General features: G+C 43.6%; 1 protein-coding gene across 5 annotated transcripts in view; it reads left to right on the forward strand.

Annotated features, from left to right (window-relative positions):
* The window catches only part of SPTBN1 (spectrin beta, non-erythrocytic 1), a 298,156-nt gene that overhangs the window by 173,505 nt on the left and 103,140 nt on the right, over positions 1 to 21,511 (forward strand). For all 5 annotated transcript variants that reach the window (XM_073628569.1, XM_073628572.1, XM_073628573.1 and 2 more), the window contains 6 exons: positions 1,737 to 1,888; positions 7,625 to 7,798; positions 10,342 to 10,433; positions 12,195 to 12,275; positions 17,943 to 18,058; positions 19,771 to 19,883. In XM_073628569.1, coding sequence (XP_073484670.1) covers positions 1,737 to 1,888; positions 7,625 to 7,798; positions 10,342 to 10,433; positions 12,195 to 12,275; positions 17,943 to 18,058; positions 19,771 to 19,883 — 728 coding nt within the window. The remainder of the gene's footprint in view (positions 1 to 1,736; positions 1,889 to 7,624; positions 7,799 to 10,341; positions 10,434 to 12,194; positions 12,276 to 17,942; positions 18,059 to 19,770; positions 19,884 to 21,511) is intronic.

Raw genomic sequence — 21,511 nt, forward strand, 5'->3', positions numbered from 1 at the left:
TGCTCGCATTGGTACCTCAGTAAATGGGGCATGCGCTACTTTTTGTATGATCCGATGTTCTACCTAGTCAAATGAATGGGCTGAAAATAGCTCCGTACTGAGTCGCATGAGTATTGCACAGGAATGCAAACCGTGTTCCTTTGCTATTCAGGTGTGAGCCGACCCTAAGTGCAGCCAAAATCAAAAACCTAAAAATCAGCACAAGGGCCATAACAGTCAATAGGATGTGTCCCTTGTCACTTTGGGCGGGGGGGGGGGGGGGCCGTGGAACTCAGAATCTCTTGGGGAGGTTGGGAAACCCTTGTTTCAGCTCCCCATGCACCTCCTATGTCTAAGTTACCCAGTGTCTCTAATAGGGGCACAGGGTGACCAAGAACCCCAGTCTGATCTGTACTAATCGGACTCGCTGTACAACCACACTGGTATGGTGTATGTGTGTGTGTGTATATAATCTCTCATACTATGGTGTGCTCTGTGTTGGGTCATTTGGGGTGTGTCTGTATTTGATCTATTGTGTCTGTCTGCCTTGGGTATTATGGAATGTGTATGTAGATTAGCTGTGAGAGGGGAGGGGGCTGATTCCTCCAGCAGCTCTCCCTTCTGATTGGACAGTCTACTGAGGAGAAGTTTGAATATCTGTGTACCTGTGTTTCAATATACAGTTCATGGTCAGCAGCCAAAACGTGTACTGCCTAGTTTGTGGTTGGAAGATCTGATATCTTTATTCAGACTGGAAGGAAGCGGTGTACATGACGAAGGCACTCAAACTGAATGTGGGACGTTTCGTTACATTGCTTGTGTTGATTATTAGATTGTAAGCTCTTCTGAGCAGGGCCCTCTTAATCCTATTGTATTGTATTGTATTATATTATAACTGTATTGTCTCCCTTTTATATTGTAAAGCGCTGCGTAAACTGTTGGCGCTATATAAATCCTGAATAATAATAATAATAATAATTCCTTTGCTGTTCGTAGTAATTCTCCTCCACCCTGCCCTGCCACCCCCACTCCCAGGATTGGGGGGTAAATACAACTCAAGGAATGTCACAGGCTCTCCTCAAAAGAGCCTGACTTTTACCATCCCTTTCCGCCCAGCTCCTGTTTTACAGCTTCTATGAATGTAAGGGGGTGAAGCTTTTAATTATCTGCCTGTCCTCCATTCTTAGATCATGTTTCGTCCACAGAAATGGCTTCTATTACGTATTTTGAGTTGTTGAATCACACCACTAAAATCGCTATTGATTACTTAGTAAGTAGTCGTGGTCAAAGGCTACCCAAATGGCTCCATATGGTGAAGGCTACACAAATTGCATGTGGTAGGGCTAACACAAAAGTGGAGCCCTGTATGATCACGAGAGAATAATCTCCACCAGTGCCCCTGGACAAGGTCCTTGGCTTCCATGTCAAAAAGGCCAAATGGTAGCCCCCATTCCCCCCATGAGCTGAAGCAACTTGGGTTGTAAGACTTGTCCATTTTATACCCTCCTGTTGACACCCAAGACGGCTGACTCTTCTGCCTACCCCTCAGCCCAGCCCTGATGTCTACTCCATTCTGCACATGCCTACCATTTGTTCCAGCCATCGATTGCCACTTTAACAGTATATCTATTTTAGTAGCGTGGTTAAAATTCCAATTATTGCCTGCATAGCTCCGCCCTTTAACGTATTCTAAACTGTGTAAACTCTACCTTGATCATCTGAAACACCATTAACCGCCATATTCTATGTCTTCACAGATGAACGAGAGGCTGTCCAGAAGAAGACTTTCACAAAATGGGTCAATTCCCACCTGGCCCGCGTGTCCTGCAGAATTACCGATCTATACGGAGACCTGCGAGATGGAAGGATGCTTATCAAACTGCTGGAAGTTCTCTCTGGAGAGAAACTTGTAAGTATCTGTTCTATAGGAAGACATTATAAGGATGTCATATGGTTGGGCTTTACCGGTGGCAGTGTGGTCACCAGCATTTCCTGCTCTTGCTTTCACCCCGTTGTTGGACACAGCTCTGTGCAATGCCCATTTGTTCATTTGCATAATGTCAAAAATATCTGCACCCTCATCTCCAGCTCCTCTGAGGCATAGTAAACAGTTGGGTTAACGGTTTACCACAAAATATAGCTTAGCACAAAAAATTTGTTACTGCTCTAACTTTCCAGGCTTAGAATCCTTTTTCTTAAAGAGAAACTAGTTTATTTTCAGTGAGAGCATATTTTTTTAATTTTTTTTTTTTTCTTGTAATGCATACTGTCTGGTAAATTTCTTACATTTACATGGTGCTGTACAATGTTTTCATGATTGATTTATGTACAAAAATTTGGAGAGCCTCATAATGGCCATCTGTATTTCACTCTAACATGGCCACCCTGCTGATCGACTCAGCTACATAGTGCATTGCTCATAAGTTGCTCATAAGTTGGTCATAGATGGATAGAAATTTGCTCAGTCCCTGCTGAAGCGGGCGGATTTTGATCCATCTGTGGCTGTTCCCGTTAAACAGAAGTCGATCCATTGATCAACCTCTGTTAAATGGGACTGTTGGAAACATTTTCTAGATCAGCAGACTGTGAAGGATCAGTGTATTCTGACAGTGGAGGAGTCCCGCTGTCAGAATACAATGGTACAGCGAGAAGGATTCTTCCATCCACCTCACTTGTGTGGATGGAGGAATCTATCCAATTTTTTTTTTTTTTATAAGCCTCCTGGCTGATAGGGAAAAAAAATGTAAAAAATCCATGGCCAAACTAAAGCCAGCCATATTGCTGGATTGAATATGAGCCAAACTAAAGCCAGCCATATTGCTGGATTGAATATGAGCCAAACTAAAGCCAGCCATATTGCTGGATTGAATATGAGCTGGTTCAGCAGGTACCGGCTGAGATTCAGTCCATCGGCAGGCTGATTTTAAAATGGTATTGAAGTTAATTTCTTAACTTTTCCCCTACAGGTTATCTTCTAAAGTATTTTCTGTAGGTCTTAGAGCCTGAACTTGCACCATTGACTAGACTTTAACATTGGCTCCAGTTGAGGGTGCCACTGGCACATACACAGTACTCTCTGCATTCACTGAACATTGGGTGCTCTGTGATTGCACAGAGTGTCGGGCTGCGATGGTGACTCCCATGGGCATGTATAGGAGTGATATCATCGCGGCCTGGCCATTCAAATGCCTAGAGAGAGTGAACCCGGAAGAAAGACTAGGTGAATATGTACACGCCAGGAGCAGTGACAGTTCAGAACTGGAGGGGTCTGTTTGAAAGATAGATCTGTTATAATGTGCTAGTATTGTATGCAAGCTAGCACATTATGGCATAAACCTGCAGGGGGCACATTTTAAAATCGGTTTTGTAGAGTTTAATACCACTTTAAAGTAAATTTATAGGTTAAGCCGGCCATAGATGGTTCCAATATCTGCTGGTTCAGCAGGGACCAGACAGAATTCAATCCATCTATGGGCATGCCGATTGTACCCAAGTCGATCCATCGGTACAACCAGCATGTCGGATTTGTATATGTGATTATTGCCAGTGGCTATAGCTGCTGGCAAGAATCACTGTGTTCTTTAAGCAGGGATGGCTCTCTGTGCCACGGGAGACTGGGCGAACACAGTAGCTCCTTGGAAGGGATTCCCCCCCCCCCCCCCCCCCCCCATCAACACAGTCAGGAACCTGTGGTTGCAGGAAAGAAAATTTGCACAATTCCCCCATCAACACACAGTGTTGATATGGGAAAGCTGTCCCCGCTGGGAGAAGACGGTGATTATCACTAGCATCTAGCAGTCGCTAGCAACATTCGCAAGAGATCCGGGCAGGCCGGTTGTACCCACTATCGATCAAATGTGTACATCCAGCCTGCCCATTAACGGTTCAAATCTCAGCCTGGTCCTGCTGAACCGGCAGAGATTCGAACCATATATGGCCGGCCTTAGCATTAAATGTGCACCTTCTCTATCAGAGTACACACACTTTTGCTTTCCTCATTCAAAAAGAAAAAGATAATGCAAGGTTAGAAAAAGACCTTGTTATACACTAACTAGTTTGGCCCAGCCCTGACTATAGGTTTGTTCAGGGACCGTCCTGAGAGTAGGTTCATTTCCTCCAGTAACTACACCCAGTAATTTGTGAAAGTTGTTGTCCTAGGGTCACTATGCAACATGTACCGTGATTGCGCAAGTCAGCGCTGTTATCAGTAGGTGTTGCCTCATGGGCTAAACGGCTACATATTACATACATTGTTCATCATATTGAGACATGTTTGCTAAAGGGCGCATTAACACCTTGTGGTCTGGCTCTTGGAGAGTTGTCCTCAGCTTATTTGTTTCATACAGACAAAATATAAATAAACTTAATGCATATTAAAGTAGAACTATAGGCATTTTTTTTTTTACTTCCTTTAGAGTAAGGGAGGGTTATAGCCCCCTGTCAGTTTTTTTTTTTTTTTTTTTTTTGCCATATGTGTCCCATTGCGGAGATTTCCTTTCACTTCCTGTCCCATAGCCAAACAGGAAGTGAGAGGAAATCTCTGCAAATTAAGGGAATTCCTTGGGGGCCCCCCAGGTCACCAGAATGTGTGGCCCCCATTGGAAGGTTTCCCCCTCGATTACTTTTCTGGGTACAAAATTTGGGATTTTTTTTTACTTTCAAAGTGGATTTCAAATTCCCGGGCCGCTACACAGGCTGCATGGGTACTAACAGCTCAGCCCCCCACGGAGGTAGGTGCAGTGGGGGTTGGGGAGGGTGTGCAGTGTTCACCTTTACATTTTTTCTGAAAAGGTTAGCTAGCACTAAGCAGATCGACCCTCAAGGAATTCTAAATGTCTCAGAAGCATCCAAAATCAATGTCAAAAACATGCTGCATTTGCACATCGAACACCTTCAACGCAGCCCTTCATGGAGTCTGGGATAGCAATAAAAACTCAGCAAGGGTTCTAGTCCTTCCCCTTGCTATCCACAGCTGAATAGAATAAGTTTTTTCGTTTTTAGCTGGACATAAACTTCAAATCTACACAACTGTATTGAAACACAAATGCACCAAGCGCACTGTGATGCATTGTCATGCCTTTCATTTTTAAATGTTACCCTAACCCAGCCATTGTCAACCAGGGTTCCTCCAGAGGTACTTGAGCTGTGGCTGGTTGACCTCCCATTTTGATGGTGCCTGCATAGTTCCAGGGCCAACGCCACTTTACAAAGTCAACAGCATGACACCAATGGTCTTTTTGGGTGTCTGCAAGGGTGGTGCTCTGACATGCACTCTTATGCTGCGTACACACGATCGCACATTCCAACAACAAAATCCATGTTTTAATTTTCGACGGATGTTGGCTCAAACTTGTCTTGCATACACACAGTCACACAAATCTTGACGGATATTCCGATTGCCAAGAACGTGGTGACGTACAACACGTAGGACGAGCCGAGAAAAATGAAGTTCAATAGCCAGTGTAGGTCTTCTGCTTGATTCAGAGCATGCGTGGAACTTTGTGCGTCGGAATTGTGTACACACGATCGGAATTTACGACAACGGATTTTGTTGTCGGAAAATTTGAGATCCAGATCTCAAATTTTGTTTGTCGGAAATTCAGACGGAATATGTCCGATGGAGCCTACACATGGTCGTAATTTCTGATAACAAGCTCCCATCGAACATTTCCCGTCGGAAAATCCGACCATGTGTTAGAGTTTCATGCTTCCTACTGACCAATATAAGTGGCATTTTCCCCCATTGACCCCAAATAAACTGGTTTTAGTAGGGGTTCCTTGAGGCCTGAAAATTATTTTAGGGGTTCCAGTGGGGTAAAAAGGTTGAGAAAGGCTGCCCTAACCCCTCTACAAAGAAAGCCTGTGCTGTAGTACACCACAAAGCACAACGCATTTTGGGGTATGCTGCAATGAGGAAAAATGGGCCAATTTCTATTAGAGGCCGATTCAGAACAAATGGGCCATGGTAGCTGTCACAATCAAGGATCAGGCTCGAAGACCAGTTGCTATAGCAGTTGTGGGACTACCATTGACCAGAAGGATAGGAACACAGGCAGTCACCCTTGCAGATGGCACAGACTCACCTGAGGTGTGGAGTCTAAGTACTAACTGGTGTTCATCAGAGCTCCTGATGGTGGAGATAGATTTTGCTGCATGTTAGTACCAGGTCACAGTCCTCAGGATCGCCCCATCAGGAGGTGGGAAAGCCGGGGTCCAGTAGCAGATAAGCAGGTAAGGATCAAACCAAAGCGTTATCAGTAAACAAGCCAAAAGGTCCGTAAGGAGTAGTTGCAATTTGGGAACAGGCAATAGCATAGTCTAGGAACAAGCCAACGGTTGATAATTGGTAGCAAAATATGGACGGCAGCAGGGAAGACCAGAGCAAAGATACTGTCTAAGAAAGCACAAAAATCTGGCAAGCAGGAAGTGCAAGGACATGGGTTAAAATCGTGAAGTTCATGGGAGGAGCAAAGAGTTCAAGGTTCAACATAAGTCACAAGGCAAGGTTGTCTAATGAATCAGACAGGGTGCTGTTAAGCATCTCAGGTAGCTCAGAGAAGAGTCCTTGCCAGACACAGCTGAGGTACCAGGTTCAAGTCCAGGCCCTGACAGTAGCATAGCGTGCTGCAAAGCACAATAATACGTGAGCAGTTGTCCAGTACACAACAGGTCTCTTTTGTCTTTGGAACAGGCAGTGATGCAGAGAAGGGGAGGCAGCATTACAATCCTGCCTTTATGTGGAGGGCACCAGTGAGGTTCTCTTCGATCAAACATGCAATAAGCAAAAGGGTAGAGCCGGCAACTCCAAAATCCATATGAACCTCTTTGTTGCTTGCATGACAGTGAGTTAAGAGCTAATGCTTTTCAGCCGGTCAAGGCTATCTGCCTCCCCTCTGTGAAAGCTTCACCTGCACTTTTTTTCCCTAAATCAAACATACAAAATATGTTCATTTAGACTAGGTCACTTATTCAGAGGATTCAAGCAAATTATGCCAGATGCCAACTTGAAGGCAAGCTGAAAAAACAAAGTTTGCTTCTTTTTTTTTTTTTTTCTTCTTCTTCGTTCTTTCTAGCTCCTGTCTATTTCCCAGTCAGCTCCTCCTTACATTATACTTGTTTTCAAATAAAATCAAACGTTAAATGTCTTTGCCCTTTTAGTAAAGCATTAAGGTATGCTCACGTGTGTCTTGAAAAGTTTCCAATGGCACAAGCTGTAAGGAGGTCTAGTTTATTGATGCCTCCGGTCTTTTTGATGCTGGTCACATTGTAACCCCTGATGGTGTCGCTCACTCCAGGGCACAAGATACAGCAAGTACAGTTCTAGCTAATGTCAATCTAGGCCACAGCGCCATACGAGAAAACCTTCTACCGTAAAACCAATAGTATGGAAGTCCGCGTGGCAGAGAATAGGGTTTGTTGATCCTGAGGTATTAGTCTTTGCTTAGAGATAATTACTCCTGAAAATCCATTCATAACTGGAAGGGTTCCAAGTAGGCTTATAGGCCTGGGATGTTGCACATGCTTACCTTCTATTTGTTCCACTTTTCACACAGAGCTGATTTAACCATTTTCCCCTCCGCTGCACATCTTATTCACCACTTTATTGTGCTTTATTAGTAAAACGCTCCTTCTGCTGTTTCCGTAGCCCAAGCCAACCAAGGGAAGAATGCGTATCCATTGTCTGGAGAATGTTGACAAAGCTCTGCAGTTCCTGAAAGAACAAAGGGTTCACCTGGAAAACATGGGCTCCCATGATATTGTCGATGGAAACCACAGACTGACTCTTGGTTTGATTTGGACCATCATCCTCAGATTCCAGGTAAAAATCATACTGTGTATCCTCCCCAAGGCTCACCTTATCTGTGGAGAGAACCTTGTTTCTGGTGTGTTGGAGGGAAAGTGCCAGCTGTGCAATATTGGCTCTAAGGCAGGGGTAGGCAACCTTAAACAGGTAGAGAACTTCTTGAACAACATGGGAGAAGTCCAAAATCACCGGGCACAGTGTCGCCTCCTCACACCTGATTTGAGATTTTCCATACTGCTATGTCACAATCGCGTGCATTGCACGGCAATCATTGATTTAAATTAGGTGGTGAGGAGGCAACATATCGCCACCACAATATATAATCCTTGTGCCAGTCTAGAACAACGACATTTTAACATTTCCTTTTTACTTAAAGTGCATCTAAACAGTATTCTCCTGTTTAGCCAGCAGTGGCTACAGGGGAGAAGAGAGCGCTGGACAATGACTGGGAAAGCTGCGAGCGGTGACGTCACCCATAGGCTTCTCTGGACCCATCCATGGTTGGCGCTCCTTCCTCTCCCCCCATAGCTGTCACAGGAGCCGGATCATGTGACCCGAGCAGGCTGAAAGTAGGCAAAGTATATACAGGCATACCCCACTTTTAAGTACACAATGGGGTTTATTTACTAAAGTGCAAAATCTGGCCCACTTCTGCATAGAAATAGGTTTTTCAGCATTGGGCCAAAAGAAAAAAAGGTGCCGATAATGGCTGGCGAAATCGTCTGCAATTTTGTTGCGATTATACTGTGCCTATGGTGTGCTTTTCATAGGTCATGTCTTTCAAAAATACAACATGGGTGCATTTTTTAAACGTTGTTGCTGCATTTTCAATGCATTTCAATGAGGAGATGCATTTTTGGTGTTTTTTTTTTTTTTTTTTTCTTTCCAAATATGCACCAAAAATGCAGCAAGCAGGATTTTTAACACTGCTTCAAAAGGTGCTGATAATGGACAACAATTCATATTCATTTAAAGGAGAAGTCCAGCCAGAGCTCGTTTGGCTGGGCCTCTCCTATGGGTCACAGGAGTGTAATTCTTTTTGCACTCCTGTGACCCGTCAGGTGCCTGGACTGATACCTGTCTCAGCCTCTCAGCGAGCCGCTGAGAGAATGAGACAGCCGCTACCCACCCCTCCACAGCTCAGCGCTCCAGTGAGCGTGGAGGAGCAGAGCGGAGAGTTGCTGACTGACAGTCTGCAGCTCTCTGCTTGGGAAGCTGAGAGAACCGAGCCATCGGCGGTGTTTGATCGCTCAGTTCTCAGTGTAGAGTTGCTGGGGGACAGATGCAGCATCCACCTAGGTAAGTATGATGGGTTAAAAAAAATAAAAACATACTTCTCTTTTTAATTCATGATATTAAGTAGAATATAATATAATTCTTAATAAAAAAAAATATATTTTCTTTAAAAATATCCAGAATTTTTGGTTTCAGCATCAGAATTTTTATTTCAGTTCCCCACTAGTTTAAGCTGCAGTTCCACTTAAAAATGCACATTGTTTTTCTTTAATCATTTTGGGTGCATTTATTATTTTTTTTCAACATGTGGACTATGCCTTTAACTACCTCCCGCCCGCTGTATAGACAAATGACGGCGGGCGGGATGCTCTGTTCTGGGACGACGTCGTATGACGTCGCCCCAGTCTCACCGCAGCACAGCAATCGCGGGACCTGGCGCGACCCCAATCTCGGTAAAAAGCCGATGACGAGGCTCTTTACCCATGTGCTCAGCTGTGTCCAATCACAGCTGATCACATGTAAACAAGGAAATGCTGGTAATCGGCTCTCCTCGTCTCACACTGATAGTGTTTGAGGAGACGAGAGCTGATCGGTGGCATCTCCTCACAGGGTAGACCTGTACAGATAATCAGGGCGCTGATCATCAGTGCAGCCTCAATAGTGCCCATTAGTGCTGCCTATCAGTGCCGCATATTAGTGCCATCTCATCAGTGCCCATCAGTAAAGGAGAAAAATTGCTTATTTACAAACTTTTCTAACATAAACTAAGAAAATCCTTTTTCTTTCTTTTTCAAAATTTTTTTAAAAAAAACAAAAAAAACAAAAAAAACCCAGCTGTGATTAAATACCACCAAAAGAAAGCTCTTTATGTGAAAAAAATAAAACTTTCATTTGGGTACAGTGTAGAATGACCGCACAATTGTCATTCAAAGTGTGACACCGCTGAAAGCTGAAAATTGGCCTGGGCAGGAAGGGGGTAAAAGTGCCCGGTAATGACACGGTTACGCAGTATCCCACCACTGGAGAATTCAAGCAATGCAGAAATATTCACCTTGTGGCTTAATATGCCAGCTCCATGACCCTTTATTAGCAAATTCCGGGACTGGGGACCTTCACTTCCCTTCATCACTATATGGGAATCATGACGGTTTTCTTTGTCCTTTATAAATGAATTACAATTGATAACGAATGCCGATATAAATTCCTTCCCGTCTTGACCATGAAGATGTTTTTTTTTTACTAGAAGAGATAGAAATTTCCCAAATAAGAGTATTTAAAGTATGTGACGTTTCAGTGATGGAATGATGTCTTATTGATTGCAGATCCAAGATATTAGTGTGGAGACCGAGGACAACAAGGAGAAGAAGTCTGCAAAGGATGCTTTGCTTTTATGGTGCCAGATGAAGACAGCTGGGTGAGTACAGATTAAAAGATTACCACAAAAGATCTTCTTAGAGTTTAGAGTTTTCACAAAAACAATTGCGTCGGCTGCAAACATGTCCTTCTCTAAATGGATTACCTCAGGGCGCCTAAAGGATCGTATTCTGTAGCAGAATAACAAAGATCGCGTCAATGTGTGAGAGAATTTGCAGAATTTTGACTAATCCAATAATTGGGAGGTTATAGTGGAGCTTTTCATTTGTTAATGGCGGGAGGGAGTGGGGAGAAGGGATAGATCCCTTTTTTCAGGCTTTATTGCTGCCTTTGGCTTTGATGGGGCCGTTTCCAATGTTGTCATTTTGGACAGGAAGTGAGAAGAAATCTCCCGTGGGGACAAAGGCAGCAATAAAGTACTGATCAATTGATTTGTCCTCATTTCCTGTCCTGGTATGTACCGTGGAAAGGGCGCCAGATCAATAGGAGTTTAAAGACAACACTGGTTTATTGCACACTCCCTTACATGTAAAACTCCTGGGTGCTGTACACATGGCAGTTGTGGTGTGCAGGCAGCTACAACAATATGGATGGACTGGTGGGATAGCTGAAGAGCACAGGTAGGGACCCGCTGCATGGACTGGAACCGGCGACGCCTTGAGCCCTCAGTTGCGCCATTGACAGGAGAATGAGAACAAACAGAGGGGAGCGGTCCACAATGCATTTCCGAGGCCCCACCTCCATCAGGCAAGCTTGCTAGTAGAACGTAACAGAACCATTCCTAATAGTCTACAATCAGTTTGCAGGTTGTAGGGGAAAGTGGTGACCATTCCCAACCCGTTTTTTTTTTTTTTTCCAAAAGTATCCAGGATTGGGTGACCCATAGAGCAATGTCACCACTTCCACACTATATAAAGATTGCTCGCCTCTGGAACTCCAAGTGCTAACCTAAGAGAGCCAAGGATTGGGTGACAATTTTTGATTGCTTTAAGTTTTGATAATTCAGCTCGAGTCCCATTTTGTCCGTAGAATCTTAGGAACAAAATTCTTACTCCTCCATAATTACTTTAGGCAACAGCTTGGGCTTTTACTCCTATTATATTTCTCCAGTTGTATCGGTCAGCATTTTTTTTTGATAACAGTACTGGCTTCTGTATGGGAAATTTTTGCAAATAAATTTTATTTAAAAAACAAAAAAGTGGTAGATGCATAACACCGCCAAATGGGGGGACTACCTCTTCTGAAAACTTTCTTAAAATGCCAGTTGCCTTGCTGTTAAGGTATTTCACTGGCTTCAAAGCTGTTGGCAATGTAGAAAAGGTATACAAATCTGGAATGTCTGCAAAGGTTTTTGGTCCCTTTCACACGGGAGGGATGATATTTTGATCAGCAGGGGATCTGTCCTCTTGATTCTCTACTGATCAGAGCAGAACGGGTTGATAACACTTGTGTGTCTGCTCAGTTTCTGTAGAGCAGACATGGATAGGGCCCGCTCTGCTCTATGGGTGGTTTGGTGTAAACAGACTCTGCTGTCCATTTACTTCTGACTGCCCTCCAATCCGATCCGCCTAGATCAGGGGTGTCAAACTCCATTTAATCTTCAGCATTATGGTTACCCCCAAAGGGCCAGTGAGAGAATCGGCAGTAAAACCAGGCAGCTAGTGTACTATGACATGCACCAGTTAGCAATGGCAGCCTTCATGTTTCCTTTACTTTGATTGGCAGGTCTGTCTGTTCTGTGTAAATAATATACACACACTTAATATGAATATCATGTAATAAATACTTTTGATATTTTCAGGTATCCCAATGTGAATATACATAATTTTACAACCAGCTGGAGGGACGGCATGGCCTTCAACGCACTCATTCATAAACACAGGTGAGAGCTAAAGGATCAAACTTCAATTACTGACTTGCTGCTATTATTTTTGGCATTTGGCGGACTGAAGACTGAAAATAAAATTGAGGTTTCTATGAGTCAAATTTATATGGTCATGTTTCAGTTCAGGATTTCACCAGTAGGTGGTGTTAGAGGGGAAATCTAAAGTTATTACATTCATTGCTAGCATGGTATTCAATGCTTTGTGATGCATGCTATAGCCATTCTTATCTGTCTCTCAGGGGAGCTTACAGTCTAATGTACATAAAGGCATAGAGCACACGCATTATTCTGTGATAATTTGGTTTTGGTTTAATAGCTCTGAATCCATGCAAAACACAAGGAACCATCCTGCCTGATCACATAGCTCTTTTTTTTTTTCTAACCTATCTGTTCCACGCCAAGTAGAGTCATAATAATGGTATTAGGTCTGCCCATTGAATTGGTGGCCCATCGAGATGCGATTGTATGCAGATCATGGGCATGTTCGGGTCCTGACATGATCCAGCCTGGGGGTTCTGTCTTCTGAAACCAGACCAAAAATGAAATCCACATAATGAATTCCTCCAGTCAATATATCTGTAGGCAGTCAAGATTCTGTCGGGGTTAAAGGCCTTTAGAGACAGACGTTCATTATGTGTCAGGAAATATCCCTTATCCCCGCTATTAAGCATGCTATTCATTGCTGTTATTTATCTGTGCTGCTACGTCATTTTGCCACCATGAACTTTATAATTTAAACCACTTGTTGAGGGTCCAAGAAAAGCAGACTTGGAATTAATGGCTGATGTTCAGTCTCTAAAGAAATCATTGAGTCTGGCGTGATAAATGTTTACATTCTTTCATTGTGAGAAAATTTGTCTTGTGGAAGTTTTATGCAGCATATTATATAATACTTTCATAAGGGTTTCATGGAGTGGACACCTACTTATTTATTGTTGTTAAATTCAAAGTTTTTTTTTTTTTTTTTTTTTTGCTTTGGTGTCAAAGGTTTATTAGGGCTCATTTACACTAGCTTCGGCTTCAATACACATTAAGGGCTAGTTTACACTTGCTTAAAAACAAGGCTTCAGACACACTTTGTTAAAGCTTTCTGAATGCCAGTAAAAGCTCCTGTCACTAAATAAAATGGTTGGCTTACAGTCCTGTTTACACCTTGCTTTTGCTTTGGCTTCGCTTCAAAAATTATACCCCATGTCGCTTTAGTTGTGCTTCAAAGCGTCTTCAAAGCCTCCATATAAGTCTATGGCAAAGCTTGCTTGAAGCCCCACTAAAGCCCCACTGAAGCCTCATTGAAGCCCCACTGAAGCCGCATCGAAGCCCAAAGCAAAAGCAAGGTGTAAACAGGACTGTAAGCTAACCATTTTATTTAGAGACAGGAGCTTTGACTGGGGTTCAGAGAGCTTTAACAAGGTGCGTCCGAAGCCTTATTTTGAAGTAAGTGTAAACTAGCCGTTAATGTGTGTTGAAGCTGAATCAAGTGTAAATAAGCCCTTACTGTGACTTTTGCCCACTGGTGGATCACATGTTTTAGGTAGATGCATTATATAATCACAGTAGCTAGAAGCTCTGTGCTGTATTAGTAAGTTGTTCTTTCAAATAATGGAGGATGTGGAAGTGTATTTAAATGTGATAGGACCTAAAACAAAGAAAATAGTACCGCTCGAATGCCCCATACAATATGCAAATTTCTTTCCTTCCACCACGGGTTAAGGGAAAGAAAAATGCTCGATTCCCTCATTAATACAGCGTTTAGGGAATCCCTCCCGCAGTACTACTGTGTTCTACCAGTGGGAAGCCTTCCCCACCGGTAGAATACAACAATCAATGCTGGCTTCTATAGCTGCCGGGAGTGATCAGACGAAAAAAAAAAAAAAAACAGGCTGGTTGTACTAAAGTCAATTGATGGATCGGCTTCAGTACAACAAGCCTGCCCATAGACTGATTGAAATTTGGGGCGGGTCCTGCTGAACCGGATGAATATCGATCCGTCTATGGCCGACTTATCAGGTGGATCAGCATGTGGTGCAAGACGGACAGGACAGGCTCTAGTAGACTTGAACAAAATGGTTGCTGTCTGCACGCAAACACTAACTCCTTGTTCAAATGAATGTGAATAATTTACGATAAAGAAAGGAAAAGGGCGAAACGCGTCTGGAGTTCTATACAGGTGGAGAACAGGAGGTGAAGTCATCTTTCAGGCTCCAGTGGAAAAAAAATAATAGTTTTTGTGTTGGCTTGTAGTAGTGTTTTAGTAGCTTTTTTTGGAGCGTTGGCATTTTATTAGCGCTTTTACAGTACATGAAGGAAAATAAAAGTCTTGATTGATATGTCAAAGAGTCTACCGGTTCACGGGAACAAAGCTTTTCTTGGTTAAAGCGGAGTTCCACCCAAAAGTGGAACTTCCGCTCTTTGGATTCCTCCCCCCCTCCGGTGTCACATTTGGCACCTTTCAGGGGGGAGGGGGGTGCAGATACCTGTCTAAGACAGGTATCTGCACCCACTTCCGGGAATAGACTCCCATGGGAGTCACGCCCCCTCCCGCACTCCCCCGCTGTCTCCTGGGAAAGATACAGGTCCCAGGAGATAGCGGGGACCATTGAGAAAGCGCAGCGCGACTCGCGCTTGCGCAGTAGGGAATTGGGAAGTGAAGCCGCAACCCTTCACTTCCTGATTCCCTCACTGAGAGTGGCGGCGGCAGCACCCGAGGGACGGTGCGGTCTCGGGTGCCGACATCGCTGGACCCCGGGACAGGTGAGTGGCCTTATTTTAAAAGTCAGCAGCTGCAGTATTTGCAGCTGCTGACATCTAAAAAAAAAATTTTCGCGAAACTCCCACTTTAAGTCCTGCCTATCTGACACACTGAACAGGAATAGTGGCCACACATAACTGTAATTAATAATTTAATTGTTTTCCCAGCTGACCCTCTTGACTTTCCCAGGTGGACCGCATGCTACGATCACCAAAACTTTGCTTTATTTCTTTTTCTTGGCTATGCACTTGTTGATCTCTAGTCCGAAACCCTCCTGAGCTATCCTACCAGGAAGCTGTTGTTGCACAAAGCCAATCATAAGCGGCCAAAGGCATTCACAGCCCCACAAGGGCATGCATACTTGTTGTGGGGTGGTGTATGCCTCGGCCACTTATGGTTGGCTTTGTGCAATAACGGCTTCCTGGTAGGATAGCTCAGGTGGGTTTGGACTAGGATCCGGACACTCCTGAACAGTGGCGGCTGGTGGGTTCTTTTTTTTTTTTTTTTTTAAAGGGGGGGGGGGGGTGGTTTGGTGGGGATTGTGGCAAACAACCAATCTTCTCCCGCTCTGTCCTGCCAGCGCCCACCCAGTCTCACTCGGTCGGGTCACCCCGAGCCCACCCTTTTTTTTTTTTTGAAGCCTATTTGCTAAATAATTATTTAATCACGTGCTTCAAAAAAACACCTCACCCTCATTGGAATCCATGCGTCCAGCGCCCTGCATGTAGATGAGGGGGGTGCCACTGCTCCTGAGCTCATCCATAATCTCTATGTAGAGAGGCCTCGTGATCTTCCCTGACTTACAGACAAGGTTGCCAAGGTGTACCCTTTAAAACTGAGTTCGACCCAAAAGTGTAACTTTCGCTTATATGCTTCCTAATTTGGTGTCACATTTAGCACCTTTCAGTTTGCAGGGGGGGGAGGGATAAACAGGTCCCCTTCACCACTTCCGGGAGATGGGCCACTGCCTGATCTCCTGGAAGTTCTGCCCCCCTCCTCCCCCCCACCGCCAGGCCAATTAGAAAGCACAGTGCGCTTCGCACATGTGCAGTAGGGTACCAGAAGTAAAGCCGAAAGGCTTCACTGCCTGGTTCCCTCACCAGGAATGGCGGTGGCAGCACCCAGGAGTCGATCCGAAAATCGGCTGGGGTGCCGACATCGTGGGCTCCCTGGATAGGCAAGTGCCCTAATATTAAAAGTCAGCAGCTACAGGATTTGTAGCTGCAGACTTTTTTTTGTTTTTTTTTTTGCTTTTTTTTTGGCTGGACCTCCTCTTTAATGGGGATAGAAAACTTGATGGCCTATCAAGTACATTGGTGGTGCTTGGACTCTTGTAAGCATGTCTGTGCCATACCTGGCTGACCCTGTAGAAGCTGGAAATCACTGTAGTAGGCACTGCTACTACAACGATCGCTGCTGGATTACTGGTCATGTGCTGAGCGGCTCCCCAACTGCTTATTGAACACAGCGATTCGCTCACTTGGCATGGGCCCCATTCAGAGAACACTTTGCATTTTCCCAATGAATGCAAAGGGGTAGATTTACTAAAACTGGAGCATGGAAAATCTGGTGCAGCTCTGCATAGAAACCAATCAGCTTTCAGGTTTTATTGCTAAAGCTTTAATTGTTCCTAAACCCAGGACTCTGCATTCACTATATCTGTTCTCCCACAGTACACAGAACATGGAAATGCAATTATTTTAGTTAATATAAACTGCTAAATACTTTTTCTCATCAGCAGTATATATCAGTCTTGTGACTTATATCAGTGTCTGGTTAAAGCTTGTAGAAGGAGTTGTCATTCTCCTGACTGTCCTATGAGACTGTATGACACCTGACCCTCTGTCTGGACAGTGCTGATTGGCCCTGTGCTGATCACATGCACCAAAAAAAAACTGAGCATGTGCAGAGTGCCTCCCAGGGCTCTGTTCTATCAGCAGATGGTTTGGGGACAGTAAAAGGGGAGGATCAGAGAATACAGGATCAAACAGCCTTTTTACACAATGCAGAGGATTAACCTCTTAGGTTCCACAGTGAGTATAACAGGCATGCTTTACTGTATATACAGACTGATTTTACTATTGTGGGTTTAATAACTCTTTAATCAAACAAGCTACCATGCACAGCTGCACCAGATTCTGAATGCTCCAGTTTTAGTAAATCTTCCCCAAAGTGTTCTCTGGTTGCGATGGAGAGTTAGGGCGGTGACATCATGATCTTCACCCCATCCAACCAGAGAATGCTTTTGCATTCATAGAGAAAATGCAGAGTGTTCTCTGAATGGTGTCCATGACGAGTTAGCGGCCCCCCATGTGTTCACTCAGCATTAGCCGCTTAGCACAGGACCCCAAAGCTAGTGGGGATCACTGTGGTAGCAGGGCCTACTAGAGTGATTTCCAGCATTCATTGGATTGGCCAGGTATGGCACATACATACGGTACTTATATTGGTTCAAGGTGGACCAATGTAACTTGGCAAGAAAAGCCATACCTAAACTTCAGCTTTAATAAAAATTCCCCCAATTGGACCTGTACCCCTGTGCTACACACACTCCCCTCCAATGCCTTATCCTCCTCCCCACTATCTTTTCCTTTCTCACTGCTTGGGCTCACTTGCCCTCTTTTTTTTTTTCTCTCTGTTCTGACAGTACTGGGGCTGTTGGTGGAACCTCTTCTTAGATGTCACTTCCATGTTTTTCTGGTCAGTGATGACTACCTTTTTTTGCTGCCTCTGTCTCATTTGCTATAAATCAAGAAAATCTTATTCATGAAGTACAATTGAGCTTGTGATGACCTCATAGCTAGAAGTCTTTAATCCATAGGATGGGCAGGTTTTTTTTGTTCTGGAATAATATGTGATCAGTTTATACAAACCGCGCCTACTGTTCTTTAATCTCCGTTTTGTTCCTCCCACAGACCCGACTTGATTGATTTCGATAAGCTGAAGAAGTCAAATGCACACTACAATCTGCAAAACGCCTTCAACCTTGCAGAGCAGCACTTAGGCCTCACTAAACTCCTTGACCCAGAAGGTTAGCCTAAGATTCAGTTGTTTCTATGTTTTTTTTCTGTTTCTATTGATTTCAAGAGAAAATTTTCTAATTTGAGTGCTTCTATGGTGTTTCTATAAAAGGGAAACCTGTGCTTTGTCCATAGTATCCAAGGTGACAGGCTCACTTTATAGCCGGCCCGGCACAGTAAGCATACTGTACTTACCTTTCCTGCTCTCTCACTGACGGACCAAGTTGGGTCCACCTGTCAGTTTACCGGGAAGACCCAGTCGGACCATCCACAGCCTTCTATGGAGTGGCATAAGTCTGCTGACACCAGCCGGCATTCGATCACCTCCGCTAAAAACAGATGGATGGGGATCAGTTCTCCATCCGTCCAGCATATTAGATAACAGTTGGTAGGTAATGGACAAGCAGTTCGTTTTCAACCGACTCCCCCATAGAGAAGAGTGGGATGTGCAGAGCGGGGACAGACCTGTCATCTGCTTACTTAGCCGTGATCAGCGGTATCCTCCCTGTCTGCAAGAGGCCTAAAAGAAAAGAAAAATTGTACACATTCTTAAAAACGTTTGTGTTTTATATAATTGTTTTTGCACCTATCTTAGTTTTTCCATAGATGTAGGATACACTCTTACCATTAGGCCCCTTTCACACTTGTGCGACCTGAACGTGACTTGAAGCAGTGCCTGTGTATTCTGCGCATGTATTAGTGATGGTAATAGTTCAATTGGACAAGTTCGGCCCAAACAAATTATTTAAAGCGGGGTTCCACCCAAATTTTGAACAATATCTGTATGTATTCTCTTCCTTGCCTAGATGCTGACGTGCCGTTTAAAAAAATTTAAATCGCCGTAATTACCTTTTATTTTTCTATTCTTCTTTGCACTTCCTGGTTCTCCTCCCGTGGGAGTAGGCGTGTTTCTAGCCTCTCCCAGACTCCTGGGAGCTAGTCTCAGGCTTCCCAGGATGCCACTGAGCATGTGCGGGAACGAGCGGTGAATGCTGGGAGCACAGCATTCACCACATCCAGGAAATAAATGCTTGTGGGCTTCAAATGCCCACAATGAAGATGGAAACCGCCTGCAGTGAATAATATAAGTTATTCTTTCCGACGAAATCTGACACAGGCGGACATATTACACACAATATGTGAGTATGTAATGCTGAGAAGAAAAGTTTGTGAATGAACTAAAAAAAAAAAAAACGATAGATAGGTGGACCCCCGCTTTAAAAGTAAATGAAATCTCGGAATTCGGCTTTAAAGTATAACTAAAGGCACCTTTTTTTTTTTTTTAGTTTTGAATAGAGTGGAGATGGATTAGGACACCTATCCGTTTTTATGTCTGTGCCCCCATTAGAGAGATTCACCCTCTTTATTCTGTCACATTTTGGTTTGTCCCCAGAAAAGTAATAGAGAGGAAATCTTCCAATGGGGACATTAGTTTTGGTGACCTGGGGGTCCCTAAGGAATTCCCTTAATTTGCAGGGACACAGATGGCAAAAAAAAATGGACAGAGGTTATAAGCCTCCATTACTTTATCCAAAAAATAAAAAAAGGTTTGCCTAATGTTCTATTTTAAGGCAGCCATAAATGACTGGCCCTGCCCATCCAGATATCCTCATGCACCACAAATGCACGGTGGATCCATAAACACTAACTTCCAACAAATATCGTTTTGGTTTCATATTTCTTATGTAACTTTCTTTTTTTTTTTTTTTTTTTTTCTATTTAGACATCAGCGTGGACCATCCAGATGAAAAGTCCATCATTACTTATGTTGTCACATATTACCATTACTTCTCAAAGATGAAGGCACTGGCCGTGGAAGGAAAACGTATTGGAAAAGTATGTGTGACACAGTAACAGTGTAAACTTTGACTACCTGAGCTAGGCCCACTTCAAGATTTCATTTACGAGTCAGTGTAACCTATTTCTAAAATTAGGCTGGCTATACGTTATACCATTTTCATGTACAATTTTGCATTCGATTTACCAAAACCATGTAATATGAGGTCAAACCTAAACACTTTCAATTTGTATGCAATCAGACAGGCCCTTAATCTACATAGTTGAAGGTAAATCTAAAGGAAATTGAATAAGAAAATTGTGTAATGTATGGCCAGTTTTAGTCTTATTGTAATTAAACGAATATTTTAAATATCCAAAATGGATATTTCAGTTGTAGATAGATGCTGATGCGCTGAAAAACATCCTTGGCTTTCTAAAAAAAAGTTCTCCTATGTCCTATTAATTTAAAGTGGGAGTTGTCCATCGTACCCTAATACATTTTTTTTTCTTGTTAAGACATTACTCGTCCTAGTCACATTAGGTGCTGAGACCGTGTACTCTGGTTCAGGATCTTTATAGTCCTTTGCAGGATCTCAATAGTCCTTTGCAGGATCTCTATAGTCCTTTGCAGGATCTCTATAGTCCTTTGCAGGATCTCTATAGTCCTTTGCAGGTAGTCCTTTGCAGGATCTCTATAGTCCTTTGCAGGATCTCTATAGTCCTTTGCAGGATCTCTATAGTCCTTTGCAGGATCTCTATAGTCCTTTGCAGGATCTCTATAGTCCTTTGCAGGTAGTCCTTTGCAGGATCTCTATAGTCCTTTGCAGGATCTCTATAGTCCTTTGCAGGATCTCTATAGTCCTTTGCAGGATCTCTATAGTCCTTTGCAGGATCTCTATAGTCCTTTGCAGGTAGTCCTTTGCAGGATCTCTATAGTCCTTTGCAGGATCTCTATAGTCCTTTGCAGGATCTCTATAGTCCTTTGCAGGATCTCTATAGTCCTTTGCAGGTAGTCCTTTGCAGGATCTCTATAGTCCTTTGCAGGATCTCTATAGTCCTTTGCAGGTAGTCCTTTGCAGGTAGTCCTTTGCAGGATCTCTATAGTCCTTTGCAGGATCTCTATAGTCCTTTGCAGGATCTCTATAGTCCTTTGCAGGATCTCTATAGTCCTTTGCAGGATCTCTATAGTCCTTTGCAGGATCTCTATAGTCCTTTGCAGGATCTCTATAGTCCTTTGCAGGATCCCTATAGTCCTTTGCAGGATCTCTATAGTCCTTTGCAGGATCTCTATAGTCCTTTGCAGGATCTCTATAGTCCTTTGCAGGATCTCTATAGTCCTTTGCAGGATCTCTATAGTCCTTTGCAGGATCTCTATAGTCCTTTGCAGGATCTCTATAGTCCTTGAGAAGCATATGACCACCTTGAGAAATTGAGGTCGCCTTCAAATACCCCAACATGTATTTTGGATGGGCTGACCCCTTTTTTTTTTTTTTTGGAATGGGGCTCTTCTACTTATGCTTTAAAGTAAGCTCCTCACTGTTTTTAGCCTGCAAGACCACCTATGCATAGTGTTCCTTTGCACAGGTTGTGATTGTGCCCTCCAGAGAGTCAGATTTCTCTAACCAGAAGTCAATAGTCATTGAGACTTTGCTCAGCTTTCAATGTACTTTGAATATTACATGCAG

This window comes from Aquarana catesbeiana, linkage group LG04 (assembly GCF_042186555.1).
Source record: "Aquarana catesbeiana isolate 2022-GZ linkage group LG04, ASM4218655v1, whole genome shotgun sequence".
Lineage (NCBI taxonomy): Eukaryota > Metazoa > Chordata > Amphibia > Anura > Ranidae > Aquarana > Aquarana catesbeiana.